The 25,328-nt window shown below is 36.3% G+C and overlaps 1 protein-coding gene across 1 annotated transcript; it reads left to right on the plus strand.

Moving 5' to 3' along the window:
* The first annotated feature begins 3,144 nt into the window (after positions 1-3,144).
* LOC121039929 (sulfotransferase 1 family member D1-like) lies at positions 3,145-17,880 on the plus strand. The gene is made up of 7 exons (XM_040490402.1): positions 3,145-3,151; positions 3,714-3,839; positions 4,645-4,742; positions 10,527-10,653; positions 12,027-12,121; positions 13,910-14,090; positions 17,524-17,880. The coding sequence occupies exons 1-7, from the start codon at positions 3,145-3,147 to the stop codon at positions 17,634-17,636; spliced, it is 747 nt and encodes a 248-aa protein (XP_040346336.1). The 3' UTR covers positions 17,637-17,880.
* Positions 17,881-25,328: the final 7,448 nt, after the last annotated feature.

Consider the following 25,328-nt stretch of genomic DNA (forward strand, 5'->3'; position numbering starts at 1 on the left):
TAAAGAAATAAACTGTCCACCCCCTAAAAGCTCCCTGGAGGGTTCCGTTCACTGTCATTTTGTCCACCCCTACTTTAGTAAAGGTGGCCAAAGTGGGTCTCTGCATTCACTACAGCAGAGTGAAGCCAGCATCTCCTGGGAGCTGATCCATCAATGCCATGTAAACTGACCATACGGAAGAAGCAATCTGCAACTCTAGAGGCTCTGGGAGACTGCAGCCCTGCTTTAGTCACTCTGGAAGCTAACTAATCTACACATGGCAGAAGCTTGAGGAATCGACAGTCCAGTGGAACAAAAGACTGTCCTTATTTTCTATATCTGTTTCCTTACTCTGATGCACTGTCATGCCTTCTCACTATTATTGTGATTCTTGCTCTACTCTGTGCTGTAGGATCAGCGGAGTCTGGTCTGGCCGGCTGGAAATGTGGTGAGAGGTTTCTGTGAGCACTCACCTTCCTTTTGTGGATAGTATACTTTGTTGGTACCAACATGGGAAAATAATAGCCATAAGAGACTAGAAAAGTAGATCCCCACAAACCTTAGAGTAAAACAAAACACCCCAGTCCTACTGTCGGGGTTTGGCTCCTCAAAAGCTCAATTATTGGGAAAAAAAAAAAGCTGTCTTGCGTAGTGGGGAAAAAGTTCATTGTCATCTCTGGTCAATACTTCACATGCCTAGGCCAAAGCTTTTATAACTCAACTGCCTGAAAAACCCAATAGTGGGGGGCCCCAGATCCCCTTGAGCCAGATCCCCACCCCTTGTCTAACTTCTCTTATCTCTGAGAGACCTGGGACAATGTCATGCAGCCATCAAATGGTGGGCCACAGGTGGACTATACTAGATATGTGGAAGGACAGCCTATATATAGTACTTCCCTCAATCTGGGCATGGTCATATGTGCTGGAAACTATTCATCCATCTTTCTTCCTGCTCCCACTAGCCAGAGGGAAACATTTGGGGGTCAAAGTGTATGGGGACAGGGCGACTCAAATGAAGTGGTGTGCCTTACAAATAGGTGATTAAAAATATAATAAATGGCCTCCCGAGCATATAATCCACTATTATGGCCGTGCCACTAGGGAGAGGATGTGTCCTGGGGCTACTGCCCTCCCATTTACATGCTAAACCACATAATCAGACTACAAGCAGTTATAAAAATTATAACCAGTAAAACTCCCAGAGCTCTTAACTTACTAGCCAAGCAGCAAACCAAAATGTGCAATGTTATCTATCAAATATTGCTCGGACTTAAAATATTGCCCGGACCTGCTTGCTTCTGAGGGAGGAGTTTGTAAAAAGTTTGACCTAAGCATGGGGCGCCTGGGTGGCACAGTCGGTTAAGCGTCCGACTTCAGCCAGGTCACGATCTCGCGGTCCGTGAGTTCGAGCCCCGCGTCAGGCTCTGGGCTGATGGCTCAGGGCCTGGAGCCTGTTTCCGATTCTGGGTCTCCCTCTCTCTCTGCCCCTCCCCCGTTCATGCTGTGTCTCTCTCTGTCCCAAAAATAAATAAACATTGAAAAAAAAAATTAAAAAAAAAAAAAGTTTGACCTAAGCAACTGCTGCCTACAGACAGATAAGGAGGAAAAAGTCATAGAGGAGATCACAAATCAAATGAGAAGGATGGCTCATGTCCCCATCCAGACCCGGAACAGTTAAAATTCCAGGGAGTTATTTGGAGGATGGTTTTCAACTTTCCAGGGATTCAAAACTCTCATAAAAATTATCCTCCTAATTCTGGGAAGTTGCTTACTCCTACCTTGCTTAACTCCTCTTGTTGTACAGTCTGTCTCCTGTTTCACTGAGGCCACGATTTTAAAAAAGATGGCCACTCATGTAATGATGTTATGGAAATATAAACCTCTAAACCAAGGTGATGCTCTTTGACCCAAAATAGAGGGATCTGAGCATCAAAGGGGGGTAGGGTTCCCTACCTAAGGAGAGAAAGAAAAAAAAAAACAAAAACTGAAGACAACCTGACTATACACATAGGTGACAACATCGCTCACAACCTTGTAGCATGAGATCACGTCATCAGACTGTATGTTAGTGTGTTACCATATATGGGAGACAAAGAAATAAAAAATATACAAAACACTACACCACGTGGCATTTGGGGGCTCAGTTCTTTGGGTACAAACCGAAGTGAGTCATGCGGGCACGAATAAAGTTGCTTCCTGGAAAGAAATGCCTCGGTGTCACAATTCTCTGTCCGAGAATCCTGCTACAGTGAAGGTCAAACTTCCAATGTCTATGCAGTGCATAGATCATTTAATGTAATTTTTAGTTTCTAACCATGATTATTCAATTTAAAGACTATCATTTATTGCACATTTGGTAAAGAGGAAAGGGATGGGAACAGTTAAGAAGATATTTTTCTCCAAACTTATATTTACTTTCTAAAAAAATTTATATTTCAAAAGAGAGCGTGTGTGCATGAGTGAGCAGGGGAGGGACAGAGAGAGAGAGAGAGAGAGAGGGAGAATCTCAAGCAGGCTCCAGGCCGTCAATGCAGAGCCTGATCCAGTGCTTGATCTCATGAACCATGAGATCATGACCTGAGCCAAAATCAAGAATCCAACGCTTAACTGACTGAGCTATGCAGTCGCTCCGTATTTGCTTTTTTAGCACAGCCTCAAGAAACTGATCTTTGAATGCTTTAGACGATTAAATATCCTTACGTACAGACTTGTGATAATTGTACCTTCCTATAAATGCATCATAAGTTGAAACTGTATTTTAAACCCCTAAACCACTAAACATCATAGCTTACCCTAGCCTACATTAAATGTACTCAGAACACTTACAAAGCCCGCAACTGGACAAAATCATCCAACACAAGACCTACTTTGTAATAAAGTGCTGAATTTCTCATGTAATCTATTGAGTACTGTACCGGAAGTGAAAAATGGAATGGTTGCCTAGGTACAGACTGGTTGTAAGGGAATCTGTTTTTTACCCCCATTCAGAATGGGAGCTGAAGCTGCACTGTCCAGCATCTGGCCAGTATCTGTAGATATCTGAGAGCATCACATTGCTGACCCCTAGACCAGGAGATCAAAATTTTAAATTCAATGTTGGGTTTCTACTGAATGCCTCTGAGTTTCACACCATCATAAACTCAAAAAAAAATCATAAGTCAAACCATGATAAGTAGGGGACCATCTGTAGTCTCATAAAGATCTGAGTGACTTGATCTACTCTGCTCAGTGAGGATGTATTGTCTTCTATTTGTGAGTAGCACACTAGTCACCACAGACACAATTCACAAAGTTCTCTTTGTATCCTCTCTTCACACCTCCACCAAATGTTGAACATTTTTACCTCAAGTATTCTTCAGTCCCAAAGCCTAGTAATATCTTTTGATATTAATAAGAAATGTACAAATCGAAATTGGCCACTTCCCTCTCCATTCCACTCAGGAGGGTTTGCTACATAACTTACCTCCTGTCTTTTACATTATCCATGTTTTACTTACTTTTCATGACTTACTTTATAATTATTTTAGTCATATTTACTCTCTCTCACACATCACACACACATATACATAATACATATGCATATGTTCAAGTAGATGGTGGTGTCTCCTATAAAAGGGAGAAGAGAGAAAGGGAATGGGAATGAAGAGCACCTTTCTGTTTCCTCTACCTCTATTGACTCTCTTATACTGTTTTTGACAGAAAAGTGTAAAGTTGTTCCATTTTTTCCCCCTTAGGAACAACCTGGATCAGTGAAATATTGGATTTGATCTATAATAATGGGGATGTGGAGAAATGCAAACAGAACGCAATATACAAACGAGTGCCGTTCATGGAATTGATAATTCCTGGACTGGATAATGGTATTTTCCCTTAATGTTTCTTTTCCCCATAGCAATAAATCCCCCTATTGTTTTTTGGTGTCTGAAGGAGTCATGATAGAATCGATATAGACAGAACTTGGACAGTTGACTCATAAGTGTCTATAATAGAAGAGTAAGAATGCGGCTATACCAATATTATACTCCTCTTGCACCCAAAGATAATATCTGTGTTAGAGGAGATTTTGATGAGAATACTTTTTTCTTAATAGCACAGGTGGAAGTCTTCAACATTTAAATGTTGTACAATCATTATATACAGAAAATTCAGTGTTTGATCCAATATAAAATCATGTCTACTTCTTGTTAGCTGATGTTTACAGATTCAAGAACAGAACAATGGATGGTAATGCATTATTAAAATTGTGTTAGTTATGAGCCTCAAGGTTCAATTTGATCTTATAATTTGAATATAAGAAAGCTGGAAAAAGAATTTGAAATCTTCTAGTTCAATTTCCCCATATTGTAAATAAGAAAAAGAGAAAGATAAATGAAGGAAAATTTGGATATCTTGACATGGACCTGTTGCTGTTTCCACCTCATCGAGGTACTGTATCTGAGGATATTACAGACAGTTATTGACTGTAATACATGTGAAATAAAACACATAAGTAGCCAGAATTTATCAGTTTTGATCTCATTGCAGATTTTATATGAAGTCATATAGCCATATAATCATTTCAAGCCATATAGTGAGTGGGGTTAATGTCTGCAAAATCTTAGATTACATTACCATTAACCTTTATGATTCCACATTTATAATATAGTTTAACTTTTGTGCTTGTAGGTGTGGAGGATTTGAAAAAAAAGCAGTCTCCTCGATTAGTGAAAACACACCTACCTGTTCAACTTCTCCCTTCTTCATTTTGGAAGAATAACTGCAAGGTAGCAAATTTTAAAGAAAACAAATCCTTATTTGTGTTGAAATTTCTTTTACTAATCATGCAGAAATTACGATGGGCTATTGCAACCCCTGGATAAATAATTGCAAAAATAATAATGTGATCCCTATACCCCAAAGATTGAAAAAAACACCAGTGGACACCAGTGCCATAGATAAATAGACATAGACTTAGTGCCCAAGCACTGAGACTCTTTCAGGTTTTCTATTCTCTAAAATGCCTGTTTTTCTGTCTAAATCCCTTCACTCACTATCTACTTTTAAATATTTAATATTTAAGTATTTAAATAAATACTTAAAATACTCAAATAAATATCTAATATGAAAATAAACAACTATTTAATATTTAAATAACCCAATAACTGTTTATTCATGAATTCAATATAATTATAATTTACAAATATGGATTTATAATTATATATATATACACACATATATGTGTATATATATATGTATATATATATACATACACACATATATGTGTATGTATATATATATATATATACATACACACACACACACACATATATGGATGTGGATTCAGTTAAGCTTCCTTTTTTTTTTTTTTTAATTTTTTTTTCAACGTTTTTTATTTATTTTTGGGACAGAGAGAGAGACGGAGCATGAACGGGGGAGGGGCAGAGAGAGAGGGAGACACAGAATAGGAAACAGGCTCCAGGCCCGGAGCCATCAGCCCAGAGCCTGATGCGGGGCTCGAACTCACGGACCGTGAGATCGTGACCTGGCTGAAGTCGGACGCTTAACCGACTGCGCCACCCAGGCGCCCCAAGCTTCCTTTTTTAAACAACCATTTTAATTCAAGTATAACATTAAAAAAAATTTTTTTAATGTTTTTATTTATTTTTGAGACAGAGAGAGACAGAGCATGAGCAGGGGAGGGGCAGGGAGAGTGGGAGACACAGAATCTGAAGCAGGCTCCAGGCTCTGAGCTGTCAGCACAGAGCCTGACACGGGGCTCAAACTCACGGACTGTGAGATCATGACCTGAGCTGAAGTCAGAAGCCTAACCAACTGAACCACCCAGGCACCCCTCAAGTATAACATTTAGAAAAGTACATAAATCCTAGGCATACTGCTTGATGAATTTTTACAAAGTGAGCATACCCATGAAACCTGCATCCAAATCAAGAAATTGAACATTACTAACACCCAAAAACTCTGTTTCTTGACATTCTGGGCAACAATCCCTGTATTCAAAGATAACTACTATCCTAAATGTTTTCACCATAAATTAGTTTGCCTGTTTTGTCTGTAATAAGAAAGTATGTAATCTTGAATACTTGACTTATTTCATTTAACACCATATTTGTGTGTTCAATTCTTATCATGTTTGTTATCTTGTTTTTGTTTTGTTTTCTTTAATGTAGCCTGCTATATCATATGTCACAAAATGTGGTACCTTGAACAAAAGAAACATGTTAGAGAAGCAAATCTCAGGCCCAATTCAGACCTACTGAATCTAAGACTATAGGGATGAGGTCTAGAAATATGAGTTTTAATAAGACCTCAAGGTGAATTAGAGTCATGCTAATGTTTGAGAACCACTGATATAAGGCATTCCATTACATCTATGTGAGTATTTCATAACCTACTTACCCACAGTATTATTGGTGGTTGTTAGTTGTCAGTAATTAAATAGTACTTCAATGCACATCCTTTTTTTTTTTAAGTTTGTTTATTTATTTATTTATTTAGAGAAAGTGAGCAAGTGGGGGTGGAGCAGAGAGACAGAGAGAATCCCAAGCAGGCTCCACGCTGTCAGCACAGAGCCCAATGTGGGGCTTGAACTCACAACTGGGGAGATCATGACCTGAGCCAAAATCAAGACTCAGTCACTCCTTCAATGCAGATTATTATAATTTCTTTAATGTTTATTTATTTTTGAGAGAGAAAGAGACAGAGTGCAAGCAGGGGAAGGGCAGAGAGAGGGAGACACCAAACCCAAAGCAGGCCCCAGGCTCTAAGCTGTTAACAGAGATCTCAACGCGGAGCTCAAACTCATTCACTGGGAGATTATGACCTGAGCTGAAGTCCAATGCTTAACCTACCAAGCCCCCCAGGCACGCTTCAATTCACATTCTAACAAAAGTTTTCATCACACGTGTGTGTACACATTTCTCCTTGGTGTTATATCTTGGGATGGAATTGCTGGATCTAGTGTATACATGTATCCAGCTTCAATAGATATTTTCGAACATATGGACCAATCCACACTTTGACCAGTAGTGCAAGAGTTAAAGTTACTCTACATCCTCATCAACCTAAAATATACCTAAAAATATTTAATTTTAGCCCTACTAGTAGATGTATGGTGGCATCTCATTGTGGTTTTCTTCATATTTCCCTAATGACTAATTAGGTGAAACACCTTTACATAGCTTAAATATCTTCTTTCCTGAGGTATCTGTTCAAGTTCCTTGGCCTTTTTCTTCTTGGTCAATATATCAGTTTTTTTCTTTATTTTTTATTTTTTGGTGTGTGTATATTTGTTTAAGAGAATGCCTTCCCCAAAGTTATGAAGATATTTTCTCTTCTGTTTAATTGTATTGGCTTTATTGTTTCAGTTATCACACTTAGACCTAAATATCTAATACCTATAAGAAAGATGTTCTTCTTTAAATTTTCTCATATAATAGTAATTCTCTCTCTCTGTCTTCCTCATGCACACACACACACACAAACACACACTAGCATTATTTTATGAATGTTTGTTACTGGTATATGGGCATAAATCTTTTATCCTGAAACCTTATTAAATTCACTTAATAGATCTAATAGATTTTTTGTAGATCCCATTCATTGTTCTATGTAGATGCTCATGCTGTTAGTAAATAAAAAATACAAAATATTCTTACTTTTTTTTATGAATGCTTTTTGCTTATTATTATTCTTATTATTAATTTTGCCTTATTGAACTGGAAAAAACTCTAATACAATACTGAATAGGAGTGGTGAGAGCAGATGCGCTTGTCTTGCTCTTGATCTTAGAGAAAATTCATTTCGAAGTATGATGATGTCACCTGTAGGTTTTTTGTATATGCCCTTTACCTGGCTGAGGAAGTTCTGTTCTATTTACTTTGCTGAGTTTTTATCAGGAATGCATGCTAGATTTTGTCTAATGATTTTTTTCTGTACCCATTAAGACAAATCATATGAAGGCACCTGGGTGGCTCAGTTGGTTAAGCATCCAACTTCATTCAGGTCATGATCTCCTGGTTCATTTGTTCGAGCCCTGTGTAGGTCTCTGTGCTGACAGCTCAGATCCTGGAGCCTGCCTTGGATTCTTTGTCTCCCTCTCTCTCTGCCACTCCCCTGCTCGTACTGTGTCTATCTCTTTCAAAAATAAACATAAAAAAAAAAAAGACCAATCATACAGTTTTCCATTATTTTAGTCTGTTACTATGATTAATTAATTACACCAATTGATTTTTTAAATGTTAAAACAACCTTGCATATCTTATATTTAATTATTGATTGTATTCATTTATGATATGTATTAATTTGGTATTGTCATATTATTGAGTACAACTTGCTAATTTTTAAAAAATAATTTGTATCTTTGGGAGATATTGAACTCTACTTTCCTTTTCATTGTAATGTCTTTATCATTAGGGAATAACCCCTTCCTTTGGTACTATAGGGACTAATAAGATGAATTGAAAGGTATTTATTCTTTTCCAATTTACTGAAGTGTTTGGTTGGAATTGGTACTATTTCATTCTTAATATTTTGTACAATTCACCAGTGAAACAATCTAAGCCTGGAATTTTCTTCTTCTGGAAGGATTTTTAACTGCAAATTGAATGTATTTCATAGATTTAGTATTATTCAGATTATATACTTTTCTTTACATGATCTTTGGTAGTTTATGCATTGTAAGGAATTGGTCCATGTCATTTAAACTGTCAAATTTGGGGGGCACTTGGGTGGCTCAGTTGGTTAAGTGTCCATTTCTTGGTTTTGGCTCAGGTCTTGATCTCACAGTTCATGGATTCGAGCCCCGTGTTGGGCTCTGCATTGACAGTGCAGAGTCTTCTTGGGATTCTCTCTCTCCCTCTCTCTCTGCCCCTCTCCAACTAGCTCTCTATGTCTCTCAAGATAAATAAATAAACTTCAAAAATTTTTTTTAAAAATAAGCTGCAAATTTTTGTAATGAAGTTGCTCATGATATTCCTTTAACATTCTTTTAATATATGTAGAATCACATTTCTCATCTTTTCATATTTTTCTATCAGTTATAGAGAGAAGGATGTTGAAATCTGACTATAAATTTTTAATTTCTCCTTGCAGTTCTGATTCAGCTACCTGTAAGCAAAATTCTTCAATAAACATATAATCAGTAAACATTTATGGAAGTGCTACTGTGTATGTACCAATATTGTAATTGTCATTATAAATGCAAACACAAATAAGACATTCTCTGCCATCTAAGAGCATGTTATTTTATTTAATTCTTATGAATACTATTGAGCTTATACAAGTAAGTCTGTACATGCATTTATGTGTGACTTTCTTTTTTATTCAAACTCTAATTAAAACAAAAAATGAAAAGAAAGCAAGGATACAGTTTATCTTCTTAATTCCAAAGGTAAAAATCCTTAGATGTTTCCAGAAACACATGGTCTTGCTATGAAGAGAATTGGGGCATATCTTCAGGATGGCCTTCTATCTACACTGTGAGAAGTGGAAACAGTCCGCACTAAAGAACTTACGTGATGATAGAATAAAATGATTGATTTGTTACCATATACTCCTGCTATTGAAATAGGAAGTTATTGGAAATGTTTATCTCAAGAAATTGGATCAGCAATAGTCTCAACTCTTAGAACTCTGTACTCAATCTTTTGAAAAACCTCTTTTTACTCTCTCTCTCTCCTTGCGCCAGAATATGAGAACTACTATCAGTGACTTGGGATTATAAAACTTCCCATTTCTTTTTCCCATCAATTGGAAGAGAAGAAGGAAGCTGATTCTAATTAGAGAAAATGAAATTTCTTCCTGAATGCATTTTTCCCTTAGAGTTATGTTTACTGCGTGGGTGGCTGGGACCTCAGGATTATTAGATGTACTTCAGGGGAAAAGTAGGATTATGGATTTCAGTGGACTTCCCTGAAAATCCAATTAACACTGAGACATAATAATGTCATTTCTTTTGGAGAATATGTTCAAAAGTTCTTTTTTCAAGTAGACTTTAGGACTCTATACATAAAATAAATTTTAATCTCACAGCAAATCACTATAAACAGCAATAATTGTTATGTATCCATGGTCATGAACAAAATGAAGAATGTTTAATCATTATTGATTAAATGTATCCTTATAAAAAATTTATTTTCAATTAAAAATAGGGCATTTTTTCAGTTTTAAAAATTTTACTTTAGCTTTCTATAAGTTTTATAATTTCTGTTTCTTTTACATGTTTTAGTAAGTGATATAAAATAATATTTTAAATTTGAGAACAATATTAGCTCATTTTTGTTAATATAACATTTACTATAATTCTTATTATATTTGATTTTCTGTGTTTTAAGAGATGTTCTTTTCAAAAGCTAAGGAGAAACAGGGTGTGAAGGCCCAAATCTTTGCGTTAAACAATACATAGTTGTGAATATTCCATGTCAGGATATATATATAAATGCTGAGATCAGGACATTGATAGGAGAAAATAAGCATTCTCGCAAGACAAGCAAGTTTACAAAATATTAAAAAATATAAATGAAATGATGATTTGCCATATCTCTCCACAGATGGTCTACGTGGCACGAAATGCTAAAGATGTGGCTGTGTCTTACTATTATTTCTACCAGATGGCAAAACTGCATCCAGAGCCTGGCACCTGGGAAGAGTTCCTGGATAAATTCATGACTGGAAAGGGTGGGTTCAACTCTTACTTTGCTCAAGGTGTTCTATAGTGAAAAGTCTTTTTTTTTTTTTTTAATAATTTTTTTAATGTTTATTTTTTAATCATTTTTTAATTTTTTAAAATCTGTATTATTTTTGGGAGAAAGAGAGAGAGACAGAGTGTGAGTGGGGGAGGAACAGAGAGGAAGACACAGAATCCAAAGCAGGCTCCAGGCTCCAAGCTGTCATCACAGAGCCCGACACGGGACTCGAACTCACAAACCGTGAGATCATGACCCGAGCTGAAGTCAGATGCCCAACCGACTGAGCCACCCAGGCGCCCCTTTAATGTTTATTTTTAAGAGAGAGAGAGAGAGAGAGAGAGAGACAGAGCGTGAGCAAAGGAGGTGCAGGGAAAGAGGGAAACACAGAATCTGAAGCAGGCTTCTTCAGGCTCCGAGCTGTCAGCACAGAGCCCAACTGGGGGCTTGAACTGTCGAGCCGTGAAATCATGACCTGAGCCGAAGTCAGAGGCTCAATTGACTGAGCCACCCAGGCTCCCCATAGTGAAAAGTCTTTTTGCAAGAAGATAGAAAGTTCAAATCTAAATCTGTTATTATAAAACTAATATGTGCCCAGCACTCTACTAATGAATTAGAAAGACTATAGAAGAAGCCGAATACATAGTCATCTCTTCTCTTTAAGAACTTTTAGGGAATATGTAACACAGATTTTTCAGTTATTAGTCTTGTTTCTTTAGTGCTTAGTGACGATTAAGTGTTTTCATCCCTTGCTGTGCAGCCATCGTATTGTTTTGATTTTACACATATTTCTTAGGCTCTCTTTTCTCTACCAGTCCCTTATTTTTATTACATAGACTGAAAATTCTTGAGTAAAGATTTTATCCTTAAGGCTCTGTTTCTCTACCTGTGTATTGTCTTTCAGGGAAACATACTTATGCCAATAGTAGTAGCTCTACATATAGTTCTCATACAAACATTCTTCTATAAAAACTCTCTTCTCAAGGCAAGTACATCTCAATGGTGTCTTGCCAATTTTTACTCCTGCTACTGCTTGGATGATTCTCTGTCCATATAATGTCTACTCATTCTTACTATTATCAAAGCCCAATTTTTCCTCTTATATCCAAATACATTCTTCTTTCTCCAGAGCCCTTTCTTAACCTCTCCACCCCTATCATTTTCTCTCCCTCTCTTCTATGAAGTTCCCTGCCACTCCTTTTCAAGTAGATTGTAAATTTAGTGAAAACAGAAGTAATTACCTTATCATCCCAATTTCTTAAACTGATAAGTGCTTTTGTATTGATAATGATGACTTGGAATAATATGTAACAGTTCTTTATGCAAATGGCTTTAATTTTCCAAACATTGTATCTTTCAATTTAGTGGCTTTTGGTGCGTGGTATGATCACGTGAAGGGCTGGTGGGAGAAGAGGAATGATTATCGTATTCTTTACCTATTCTATGAAGACATGAAAGAGGTAAGAGGCAACTACAGTACAATTTCTCTTTTACTTTTTAACGAAAACTAAGATTCATCTTTTTTTATATCACATTTTCCTTTCTTCTTAATCTATAAATATGACCAATCCACTATCCTATTAATTACACCTTGAAAATTGATATTTTACTCAATCCCCTATTTTTCTACCACTACTGCCTCCTGCGCTAGATCAGACAACTGTCTTGACTTATTTGGAGTACCTCATTTTGCTTCTATTGTCCACTCAGAGAAAATGATCCTCTTGAAAACTCAGACTATGCCCACTCCCTTCTTCAAATCTCTCAGTGGTTTCTGTCCCTACATGAAATACAAAATCATTAAGATAATTGTGAGTTCAGCATTATTTAGTCCCTATCTATCTCTCCAACCTCTTCTGGTATCACCTTTTTCTCACTAAGTGAGCTTGCCTGAAATATTTTTCCCCACTATTTTCAAATTAACTTTTACTCATTCTTCATGTCTGAAGTTAAATGTTAACTCTCCAGAGAGTTCTTTCATGTCCATAATGTCAAATACTTCACCTTGTCTTATCTATTAAAGTCTCTTTTGCAGGGCACCTGGATGGCTTAGTCGGTTAAGCGTCTGACTCTTGATTTCAGTTCAGGTCATGATTTCACGGTTCATGGGATTGAGCCCCGTGTTGGGCTCTGTGCTAACAGCATGGAGCCTGCATGGGATTCTGTCTCTGCCTCTCTCTCTCTCTACCCTGCATGTTTGCTCCCTCTTTCTTTCTTTTTTTTTTTTTTTTTAATGTTTATTTATTTTTGAGACAGAGAGAGACAGAGCATGAACGGGGGAGGAGCAGAGAGAGAGGGAGACACAGAATTGGAAGCAGGCTCCAGGCTCTGGGCCATCAGCCCAGAGCCCGACGCGGGGCTCGAACTCACGGACCGTGAGATCGTGACCTGAGCTGAAGTCGGACGCTTAACCGACTGAGCCACCCAGGCACCCCTACTCCCTCTTTCTTTTAAAATAAATAAATAAACTTTTAAAAAGTCTCTTTTGCTATTGATTTTTTCATAGCATCTACTACCATATCTTTTTAAATGATCATATGATTTTTATCTTTCATTTTGTTAATGTGGTGTATCACATTGATTTGCTAATGTCAAACTACTTTTCCATCACTGCAATAAATCCACTTGATCATGGTATACAAACCTTTCAATGTGCGTTTGAATTATGTTTGCTAGTATTTTTTTCAGTATTTTTGCATTGATATTCACCAGAGATGTTAGTCTGTTATTTTCCTATGCTGTTCTTATCTGTTTTTGGCATTTGGGTGATGCTAACCTTGTGAAATTGGTTTGGAAGTGTTACTCCCTCTTCTACATTTTTGGGAGAGTTTGAGAAGGATAGATATTAATTCTTCTCTAAATTTTTGATATGTAATCTATTCTTGATGTTAGATACGCTTTAAAAAAGGAGATCAAAATTTTGAAAATTATACCTTATGATAATAGTAGCTTGCTTTATTACCATTTGTTATTCTACTGGTTAATTTTATTTTTGAGTGTGAAAGGTTGAATATTAACCCAATTTTTTTTGCCTTTTTTGAAACAGAATTTATTCTTCCTTGTAGCAGGTGATTGCCTGGCATAACCAAGAATAGGACATGTACTTTGGAAAGCAAAGTAAAACATACACATAAAAATGTAAAATCATTTTCTCAATCGCATTGAGATATGTAGAACCTTATTAAATACATTGCCTATTGCATGACTATGTCTACCTGAAATAATTCTTTTATTTTATAATTTTTTAGGATCCAAAGCGTGAAATTCAGAAATTGTTAAAGTTTCTAGACAAAGATCTGCCAGAAGAAACCGTGGATAAAATCCTCTATTACAGCTCTTTTGATGTGATGAAGCAGAATCCATTTACAAATTATACCACTGTAGCAGGAGTTCGTATGGATCATTCCATATCTCCCTTCATGAGAAAGGGTGAGAAATCATATACTAGTTTGCTAATTACATTATAGATAGGTGGAGAGCTAAGAGCAATACTGTAGGAGATGGAAAGAGATTGAGTATGCTGACAAGAAAAAAATTAGGAACAACAACAGCAACAAAAACTTAGGGGAAATATGTGGCAAATAAACTCTGTAATTCCTATAAGCCTATCGTGTAAGACAGACCTTCTAATGAGAAATGGTTACTCAAGAGCCTATACATTGATAAACATGAGTCTTGGCATCCATTGCTATGTCAGAAGAATGCCTTTCATTTGTCTGAACTCTCTAGATATTTCTCACATGCCTTACAATTTTTTCTGTGGTCAGTAGCCAGCTTAAATGATGTTAGACATCATTTTTTGCTAACAAAGCTCTTGAGGGCAAAGAATAAAGATTGTGAGACATTGAATTTTCTTCCAGTGACGTTTCTTGAAGCTATTTGCGAGATTATTTCTTTATATAAGGTACTGAAAAAATCCATGGGTATTTTGGAAAACTAAGGAGGCCTGGGAGTTTGGGAGTGAAGGATGGAGTTATGGAGTTCTAAAGTTAAAGATTTAAAAATACAAGTGTGGTAGAATTAACAAAATTGATAACATCCTGGCTAGACTTATCCAGAAGAAAAGAGAAAGGACCCAAATAGATATATCATGAATTAAAGAGGAGAGATTGCAACCAACACCATAGAATACAATTGTGAGACTAATAATATGAAAAATTATATGCCAACAAACTGGGCAATTTGGAAGATATGGACAAATTCCTAGAAATATAGAAACTACCAAAATTGAAATAAGAAGAAATAGAAAATTTGAACACACCCATAACCAGCAGAGAAATTGAATCAGTAATCAAAAATCTCCCAACAAACGAGAATCCTGGGCCAATGGCTTCCTAGGAAAATTCCACCAGACATTTAAGAAGAAATAGTATATATTTTTCTCAAACAATTCCAAAAAATAGATATAGAAGGAAAACTTCCAAACTCATTCTGTGAAACCAATTGTCTTGATTACAAAACCAGACAAAGACCCCACTGAAAAGGAGAATTAGAAGCCAATATCCCTAATGAAATGGATGTAAAAATTCTCAACAAGATAGTAGCAAATCAAATTCAGCAGTCCATTAAGAGAATTATTCACTATGACCAAGTGGTATTTATTCCTGGGCTGCAGGGCTGGTTCAATATTTGCAAATAAATCAACCTGATACACCAAATTAATAAAAGAAAGGGTAAGAATCATATGATTCTCTCAATAGATGCAGAAAAATCATTTGACAAAATACAGCATCCTTTCTTGATAAAAACCCTCAACCAAGTAGAGATAGAAGGAACATACCTCAACATCATAAAAGCCATATACAAAAGACCCAGAGCTAATATTATCTTCTATGGGGAAAAACTGAGAGCTTTCACCCTAAGGTTAGGAACATGACAGGGGTGTCCACTCTGACCACTGTTGTTCAACATAGTATTGGAAGTCCTAGCCTCAGAAATCAGGCAACAAAAAGACATATAAAAAAGGCATCCACATTGGCAAGGAAGAAGTCAAACTTTCACTCTTTGCGGACGACATGATATTCTATGTGGAGAACCTTGAAAAACTCCACCAAAAAACTGCTAGAACCTGGCATATGAATTCAGCAAAGTCTCAGGGTACAAAATCCACATACAGAAATCTGTTGCATTTCTATACACCAGTAATGAAGCAGCAGAAAGAGAAATCAAGGAGTTGATTACATTTACAATTGCATCAAAAAAACCACATGAAATACCTAAGAATAAACCTAACCAAAGAGGTAAAAGCTTTTTACACTGAAAACTATAGAAAGATTGTGAAAGAAATTGAAGAAGACACAAAGAAATGGAAAAACATTCTATACTCCTGGATCAGAAGAACAAATGTTGTTAAAATGTCGATACTACCTAAAGCAATCTGCACATTCAATGCAGTCCTTTTGAAAATAACACCAACATTCCTCACAGAGCTAGAACCAACAGTTCTCAAATTTGTATGGAACCACAAAAGACCCCAAATGCTGGAGGCATCACAATTCTGAACTTTAAGCTGTATTACAAAGCTGTAATTATCAAGACAATATGGTATTGGTGCAAAAACATAGGTCAGTGTAACAGAACAGAGAACCCAAAGATGGACCCACAAATATATGGCCAACTAATCTTCAACAAAGCAGGAAAGAATATCCAATGGAAGAAAGACAGTCTCTTTAGCAAATGGTGTTGGGAAAACTGTACAGTGACATGCAGAAGAATGAAACTGGACCACTTTCTTACACCATACACAAAACTTAATTCAAAATGGATGAAAGACCTATATGTGAGACAGGAAACATCAAATTCTTAGGGGAGAAAATAGGCAGAAACATCTTTGACCTCAGCCAGAGCCACTTCTTCTCGACATGTCGCCATAGGCAAGGGAAACAAAAGCAAAAATGACCTATTAGGACTTCAGCAAGATAAAAAGCTTCTGCACAGTGAAAGAAACAATCAACAAAACTAAAAGGCAACCCACATAATGTGAAAATATATTTGCAAATGACATATCTGATTAAGGATTAGTATCCAAAATCTATAAATAACTTCTTAAACTCAACACCCATAAAAGAAATAATCCAGTGAAGAAATAGGCAGAAGACATGAATAGATACTTTCCTAAAGAAGACATCCAGATGGCTAACAGACACATGAAAAGATGCTCAACATCACTCACCATCAGGGAAATACAAATCAAAACCAGCCCTGTCAGAATGGCTAAAATAAACAACTCAGGAAACAGCAGATGTTGACAAGGATGTGAAGAAAGGGAACACTCTTATGCTGTTGGTGGGAATGCAAACTGTGCAGCCACTCTGGAAAACAGTATGGAGGGTCCTCAAAAATAAAAATAAAACTAGCTTATGACCCAGCAACTTCACTACCAGGTATTTATCCAAAGGATACAAAAGAGTGCAATAAGTGAAATAAGTGAAATAAATCAGAGACAGACAAACATCACATGATTTCACTCATATTTGGAACTTAAGAAACAAAACATATGAACATAGGGGAAGGAAGGAAAAATAAGATAAAAACAGAGAGAGGAAAACCATCAGAGACTCTTAAATGCACAGAACAAACTGAGGGTTTCTGGAAGGGAAGTGGGTGGGGTTATTGGCTAAATGGGTGATGGACATTGAGGAGAGCACTTGTTGGGACTAGCACTTGGTGTTATATGAAAGTGATGAATCACTGAATTTAACTCCTGAAATAACTATTACACTATATGCTAACTAACTTGAGTTTAAATTAAATATATATATATATATATATATATATATATATATAGTAATTCAAATTAAAACTGATCTAAGAAGGAAATTTTATAGATGTCTCAAATTTGTCATTTTATCTTTCTTTTCAGGTATTTTGGGAGATTGGAAAAATCACTTCACTGTAGCCCAGTATGAGAGATTTGAAAAAGAATATGATAAGAAAATGAAAGGGTCTACACTGTCGTTTCGTTCAGAGATTTAAGAAATACTGTTCTTTCTCCAACTCCTTTACCTAACCCTTAAATTAGAAAAAAAATCCCTTCAAACATTTAGTGAAAAAAAATCTGCATGAAATGTTTCTTTACTTACTAACAGTAGTGTTTCGTAATAGAATATTCAAAGAATTTTGGAGTCTACATATAAAAAATCAATAGTCTCTGTGATTTAATTAATTAATGTTCTTACTATTCTTAAAGACAAAATAATAAAATGAAGTTTAAAATCTATAAACATACCTGCTTTATTTTTTTAAGTTTATTTATTTATTTTGAGAGAGATAAATAGACAGCAAACAGGGAGGGGCAGAGAGAGAAGGAGACAGAGAATCCCAAGAAGGCTCCATACTGTCAGCACAGAGCCTGATGGGGGGCTTGAACTCATGAACTGTACAATCATGACTTGAGCTGCAATCAAGAGTTGGGTGCTAACTGACTGACCTGGGTGATGCCTCATTGCTTTTTTTTTTTTTTTTTTTTTTTTTTTTATTCAAGTTCTGGGTCATTGGACTTGCAAAGAAGATATTTAGGACAGTCTTCAAGACGGATGGATTAGAACCAAAATATTCACTTTAAAGAGGCTTTAATTTCTCTTTGTTACATGCTTAGAATGATACCAGTGTAATATAAGCTTAATGACATTTTTGTGCAGAGAGTTCACTGAAATGTATTACTCTAGAATGGTTTACTATAGATTAAATTTTGGATAGTATATCAATCAGTAGTAGTCTCCTGTTATAGTTTATATGCGTTCAAAGAAATTGAAGCCAGATTAGCACTAAGAAAAAAAATACACAATGAGATATGACCTCACACCAGTCAGAATGGCTAAAGTTAACAACTTAGGCAACAACAGATGTTGGTGAGGATGCAGAGAAAGAGGAACCCTTCTGCACTTCTGGTGGGAATACAAACTGGTTCAGCCACTCTGGAAAACAGTATGAAGGTTCCTCAAAAAATTAAAAATAGAACTACCCTAAGACTCAGCAATTGCACCACTAGGTATTTATCCAAGGGATATGGGTGTACTTTTTCAAAGGGGCCACATTCACCCCAATGTTTATAGAAGCACTATTGACAATAGCCAAAATATGGAAAGAGTCCAAATGTCTATCAACTGATGAATGGATAAAGAAGATGTGGTATACACACACACACACACACACACACACACACACACATACACACACACACACACACACACAATGGAGTATTACTTGGAAATCAAAAAGAATGAAATCTTGCCATTTGCAACAAGGTGGATGGAACTAGAGGTTATTTTGTTAAGCAAAATTAGTCAGTCAAAGACAAATATATGACTTCACACATATGTGGAATTTAAGGTACAAAACAGATGAACATAAGGGAAGGGAAGCAAAAATAATATGAAAACAGGGAGGGGGACAAACATAAGAGACTCAAATGTAAAGAACAAGCTAAGGGTTGCTGGAGGGGTTGTAGGTGGGGAGATGGGGTAAGGGCCCACAGGAAGACACTTGTTGGGATGAACACTGGGTGTTATATGTAGGAGATGAATCACTGAATTCCACTCCTGAAATCATTATTGCACTATATGCTAACTAACTTGAATGTAAATTAAAAATAAATAAATAAGAAAATTAACATTAAAAAAGGAAGGAAATACAGAGAAATAATTGTAAGAACATAAGAAACAGCTACAATACCAGCAGTTGATATTTACTGACAGCTTACTACATACCAAGCACTGTGCTATACAATTTACATGGCTATACTTTAACTGATCTGCATTCAATTCTTTATTTTTTATTGTTATTTAATTTAATTTTTTTGTTTCAAGTTTTTATTCAAATTATAGTTAGATAACATATAGTGTAATATTAGTTTCAGGAATAGAATTTAATGATTCATCACTTACATATTGATCTTCATTCTATTCTTTATTTATTTTTTTCAACGTTTATTTATTTTTGGGACAGAGAGAGACAGAGCATGAAGGGGGGAGGGGCAGAGAGAGAGGGAGTCACAGAATCGGAAGCAGGCTCCAGGCTCCGAGCCATCAACCCAGAGCCTGACGCGGGGCTCGAACTCACGGACCGCGAGATCGTGACCTGGCTGAAGTCGGACGCTTAACCGACTGCGCCACCCAGGCGCCCCCCTTCATTCTATTCTTTAAAATAGGTATTCTAATTTTTCCCAATTTTCATAGTCAGTAAACTATCAGTACACACATAACAAATATTCTGTAAAGGCATAAAGAAAGGCCAATGTGGTTTCTGATCCTTTTTTATTAACTCTTATCCCCACATTCCTCTCTGACTTATTCTGTATTCTCCCCCTTTCATGTTTTCAAATCCCTGCCATTGTGTGTTAATCGCACTTCATGACTACCAGCTATTTCAGATGTAGTTAAACTTACCAAGATCACTGAAAATCTTCTCTGATGAGGAAAATAACAGAAGTTCTCAAATTTCCTGCATTGTGAAACAATAAGAAAAACTGCGTTGCTTCAAAAAACCTCAAGTAGGAATAAATAATAGCTATTCTTGGATTTTATTTTTAACTTTATTTTACTGTGATATATACACATAGTAGCGATTTAATAATAATATGTTTTAGATGCCACAAACTGAGTTTTCAAACTTCTTTTAATCCATATTTATTTTCTATTTTGACTTACCTTAGATCTTGAAGTGCCTCTCACCTTTCTTCACATTATAGATAGTCTTAATAATTATGACTATTTTATTTATTTTTTTTAAGGGTTATTTCTTTTTGAGACAGAGAGAGACAGAGCATGAACGGGGGAGGGGCAGAGAGAGAGGGAGGCACAGAATCGGAAGCAGGCTCCAGGTTCTGAGCCATCAGCCCAGAGCCCGACGCGGGGCTCCAACTCACGGACCGAGAGATCGTGACCTGAGCTGAAGTCGGACGCCTAACCGACTGAGCCACCCAGGCGCCCCAATTATGACTATTTTAAAGATAGAGAAAATCACAAAGAATTTAAATTATTTTCCCCAAATCATACATTTAAGAAGTAATGAGATTTGTTCTATAATACAAATGACCAACACCGGTTTTCCAATATATGTCATTGAAATGAACAAGTGGTCATTTCAAATTTCTGCCAATATCCTCTATGTTCTGTGCTCTCTTTATTCAATGAAGATTTAAAATTGTATTTTGAATGAATCAAGATATTATTTTTGGCTTAAAATATGTTAGCATCCAGGGGCGCCTGGGTAGCTCAGTCGGTTAGGCGTCCAACTTTGGCTCAGGTCGTGATCTCACAGTTTGTGAGTTCGAGCCCCACATCAGGCTTTGTGCTGATAGACTGGAACCTGGAGCCTGCTTCATATTCTGTGTCCCCCTCTCTCGCTGCCCCTCCCTGCTCACCTTCTCTCTTTCTCAAAAATAAATAAAACATTAAGAAAAATAAAAATACATTGGCATCCAGGGAATTTTTGTTTCATTTTGTTTTTGGAGAAAGACAGCAGAGAATCGAACACACTTCAGATTTCTAAAAAATATAGTAGATATGCAAATGTAGACAAATTGTAATTCCTATTCAATGCAGTACTGAAACTATAAACATGGCATGCATGCTCTGATAAGGAAAACCACGCCATGAACTACAGTAACTACATAAGCTGAATTTACATAATGTCTCTCATTTCAGATACTTTGCCTTCTTTTTGTCATGGATATACAGGTAATTTTGAGACCACATTTCCCATTTTTTGATTCAGAAAACATTAGCACTGCACTTGTAATTCTTGACTTAGTATAAAAATAACACTTTGGGCATAAAGGTAGTAAATACTGTCTATCTTTAGCACTCAATTGAAATGGAAGAGTTCAAATGCACTTACCTAAAATCTACATTTGATGTAAACCATTTGATCTTCAAATGATGTGAAGTGTTTTCTTATTGATAAATACTATACTATAATTTCATCAACCAATTCCTTTTCAACTCTCAATTATTCTAATATTATTTTTTTTTAATTTTTTTTTCAACGTTTTTTATTTATTTTTGGGACAGAGAGAGACAGAGCATGAACGGGGGAGGGGCAGAGAGAGAGGGAGACACAGAATTGGAAACAGGCTCCAGGCTCCGAGCCATCAGCCCAGAGCCCGACGCGGGGCTCGAACTCACGGACTGCGAGATCGTGACCTGGCTGAAGTCGGATGCTTAACCGACTGCGCCACCCAGGCGCCCCTATTCTAATATTATAATAACCATCAAGAGCTCTAATTTGAAGAGAGGAGATCTCAATTTATTGAAATTAGCAGTTGAGTAATTGAACTTGGCATGCATGTTCCTAGGTTTTATTTTAAAATGTGGTAGTGGGGTGCCTGAGTGGCTCAGTCGGTTAAGCATCCGACTCTTGACTTCAGGTCAGGGCATGACCTCACAGTTCATGGGGTTTGAGCCCCATGTTGGACTCTGAGCTGACAGTGCAGAGCCTGCTTGGGCTTCTCTCTGCCCCTCTCTCTCTGCCCCTCCCCTGCTCATGCTTGTGCTCTTTCTTTCTCTCAAAATAAGTGAATACATTTTTTAAAAATGTGGTATTTATACTTTGAGTATCTTACATTCACCTGAAACAAATAAGACAGTTGCTCTGATACTATTCTAGACACACTCACATGACACTTTTAAAGTAAAATGAAAAAGAATACATACTCAAGACTAAGACTGTAGGTGGTTGCTTTTATGTTGCAGTGAAAGATGTAGTCACTTTCCTTATGCTATTAATTTAGCAAACTAATAACCTCCTGATACGTAATTATAAACAGACCTATTCTAGTTGATTAAATAATTTTGTAAAGTGTGAACTGTTTTATAAATTCAGTAACCATATAATATTATATGTTATACTATGATATAATATTAATAATTGTATTAAATATAAAAGTATAATTCCATATTATTATATTATGCAATGTTATAATAATATGTGTGTGTACCAACCTAGGTAATATTTTAGGATGTTTATTGCTTATGCAGAGCCCAAAGAAATAAAGGGAAAAAGTGGAGCTGTTCCTATGGAAGGAGAATATGAATAAAAACATATATGATTTAAATTCATACATATTTTATTCAGAATGGCAATATTCAGAAAAATTAAAACCATATATATAAACAGAACTTTAAGGAAGCATTAAATGGGACTATTTCTTTAAACCACACTTTCCTATGCTTGGTTTTCACTGGTTTCCATCAACCAATTCATGAACACATGGATCTATGTTTCTATCACTACACTATTCATGTTAGAAACAAACAAATGTTGAGCACATGGCTCTTGTCTTTGGGGAGCTTACAACTGAATAAATCAAAGAGAGACATGGGACTACATATTAAGTGTTACATTGTCTTGTTCAGACATTAAATATCTCAGAAATTCTGGTAAGATATTTCTTTCAGCTGTGAGAGACAGAGTACACATTGCCTGTCAGCACTGTTTTTATCTCTAGAAAGAAAGAGGTGCATTTTTCTTTTTTAAAAATATTTTTTAATGTTTACTTATTTTTAAGACAGGGAGAGACAGAGTGCAAGTGGGTGAGGGGCAGAGAGGGAGGGAGACACAGAATTTGAAGCAGACTCCAGGATCTGAGCTGTCAGCACAGAGCCCCACTCAGGGCTTGAACTCACAAGCAGAGAGGTGATGACCAGAGCTGAAGTTGGAGGTTTAATGGACTGACCCACCCAGGTGCCCCAAGAGGGACATTTTTCTTTAGAATTTTATAAGTTACAACTTTCTAAACAATTAACTATCACTGGTCTATATGTCAAAAGATACGGACCAGGAAGATGTGGCGACAATTATTAGAATCAAACAGTAATGGATGTAGATCAGAATTTCCATATTAAATGTTAAATAAGACAAAGAAAGAAATGGTTAAGATAGTTTTTAAAAATTAGTAAGCTAGGAAGAGAAGGAGAGAGGAAGAGAGAGAGAGAGAGAGAGTGAGAGAGAGAGAGAATTCCATTTTATATATGCCAAGACTACGGCATCCAAAGAGGGAATTGGAAACTTATCTTGCATTGCTTCCAATTCTTTAGGGAGGTAAAATGTTTTATCTTTTGAGCAAGTATAGAATTACATGTGACTCCTTGAACAGTTTATATAAAACATACATATATAAAACATGCATAATTTATGTATATAGTTATATGTAAACACATATTAATGTATCCATTATCACACAGAGTAGTTTTGCTACCCTAAATATCCTGTTTTGCCTATTCATCCCTTCTTCCCCACTAACCTCTGCCAACCACCAATCTTTTTACTGTCTCAATAATTTTACCATTTTCAGAATGTCAGATTATTAGAATCATATGGTATGCAGCCTTTTCTGATTACCTCGCTTCACTAGGTAATAAGCATTTAATTTTCCTCCATGTCTTTCTGTGGCTTGGTAGCCCATTTCTTTTGACAGATGAATAATATTCTATTTAGAGTTTAATTATCCACTCACCTACCAAAGGATATCTTAGTTGTTTCCAACTTTGGGTTATTATGAATAAAGCTGCTATAAACACCCCTGTGCATGTTTTTGTGAAGGCATAAATATTCAACTTTTTTGGGGGAAAATGCCATGGAGTGTGGATTAGTGGGCCATCTAATAAGAGTATGTTTAGGTTTCTAAGTAACTGCCAAATTGTCTTCTACAGTGGCTGTGCTGTTTTACATTCTCACCAGCAATGAACAAGAGTTCCTGTTGCCAGGATTTGACGTCCTAATGTTCCAGATTTTGGTCATTCTAATCATTTTTAGTGGCATCTCACTGGTGTTTTAAGTTGTATTTCCCTGATGACATAGGATGTGGAGCATCTTTTCATATACTTATTTGCTACTTGTATAATTTCTTTGGTGAGGTGTATGCTAAGGCCTTTGGCCCATTTTTGTGCGTGTGTGTTGTTTACTTATTTTGGAGTTTTAAGAGTTTTTTGGTATATTTTGGAGAATAGTCCTTTATTAGATGTGTCTTTTGTAAATATTTTCTTCCAGTGTGTGGTTTGTCTTTTCATTCTTTCGACAGTATTTCAAAGACCAAAATTTTTAAAATTTTTTAAAATATAATTTAATGTCAAACTGGCTAACATACAGTGTATACAGTGTGCTCTTGGTTTTGGGAGTAGATTCCCATGATTCATTGCTTACATACAATATCCAGGGCTCATCCTAACAAGCACCCTCCTCAATTCCCATCACTCATTTTCCCCTCTCCCCCCCTATCTCCCATCAACCCTCAGTTTATTCTCTGTGTTTAAGAGTCTCATGGTTTGCCTCCCTCCCTCTCTATTTGTAACTATTTTCCCCCTTCCCCTCCCCCATGGTCTTCTGTTAAGTTTCTCAAGTTCCATATATGAGTGAAAACATATGGTATCTGTCCTTCTCTGACTGACTTATTTCACTTAGCATAATACCTTACAGTTCCATCTACGTTGCTGCAAATGACATGATTTCATTCTTTCTCATTGCCAAGTAGTATTCCATTGTATATATAAACCACATTTTTCTTTATCCATTCATCAGTTGATGGACATTTAGGCTCTTTCCATAATTTGGCTGTTGTTGAAAGCGCTGCTATAAACATTGGGGTACATGTGTCCCCATGAATCAGCACTCCTGAATCCTTTGGATAAATTCCTGCTAGTGCTATTGCTGGGTTGTAGGGTAGTTCTA

Source organism: Herpailurus yagouaroundi, unplaced genomic scaffold (genome assembly GCF_014898765.1).
Source record: "Herpailurus yagouaroundi ecotype Mexico unplaced genomic scaffold, PumYag 28, whole genome shotgun sequence".
NCBI lineage: Eukaryota > Metazoa > Chordata > Mammalia > Carnivora > Felidae > Herpailurus > Herpailurus yagouaroundi.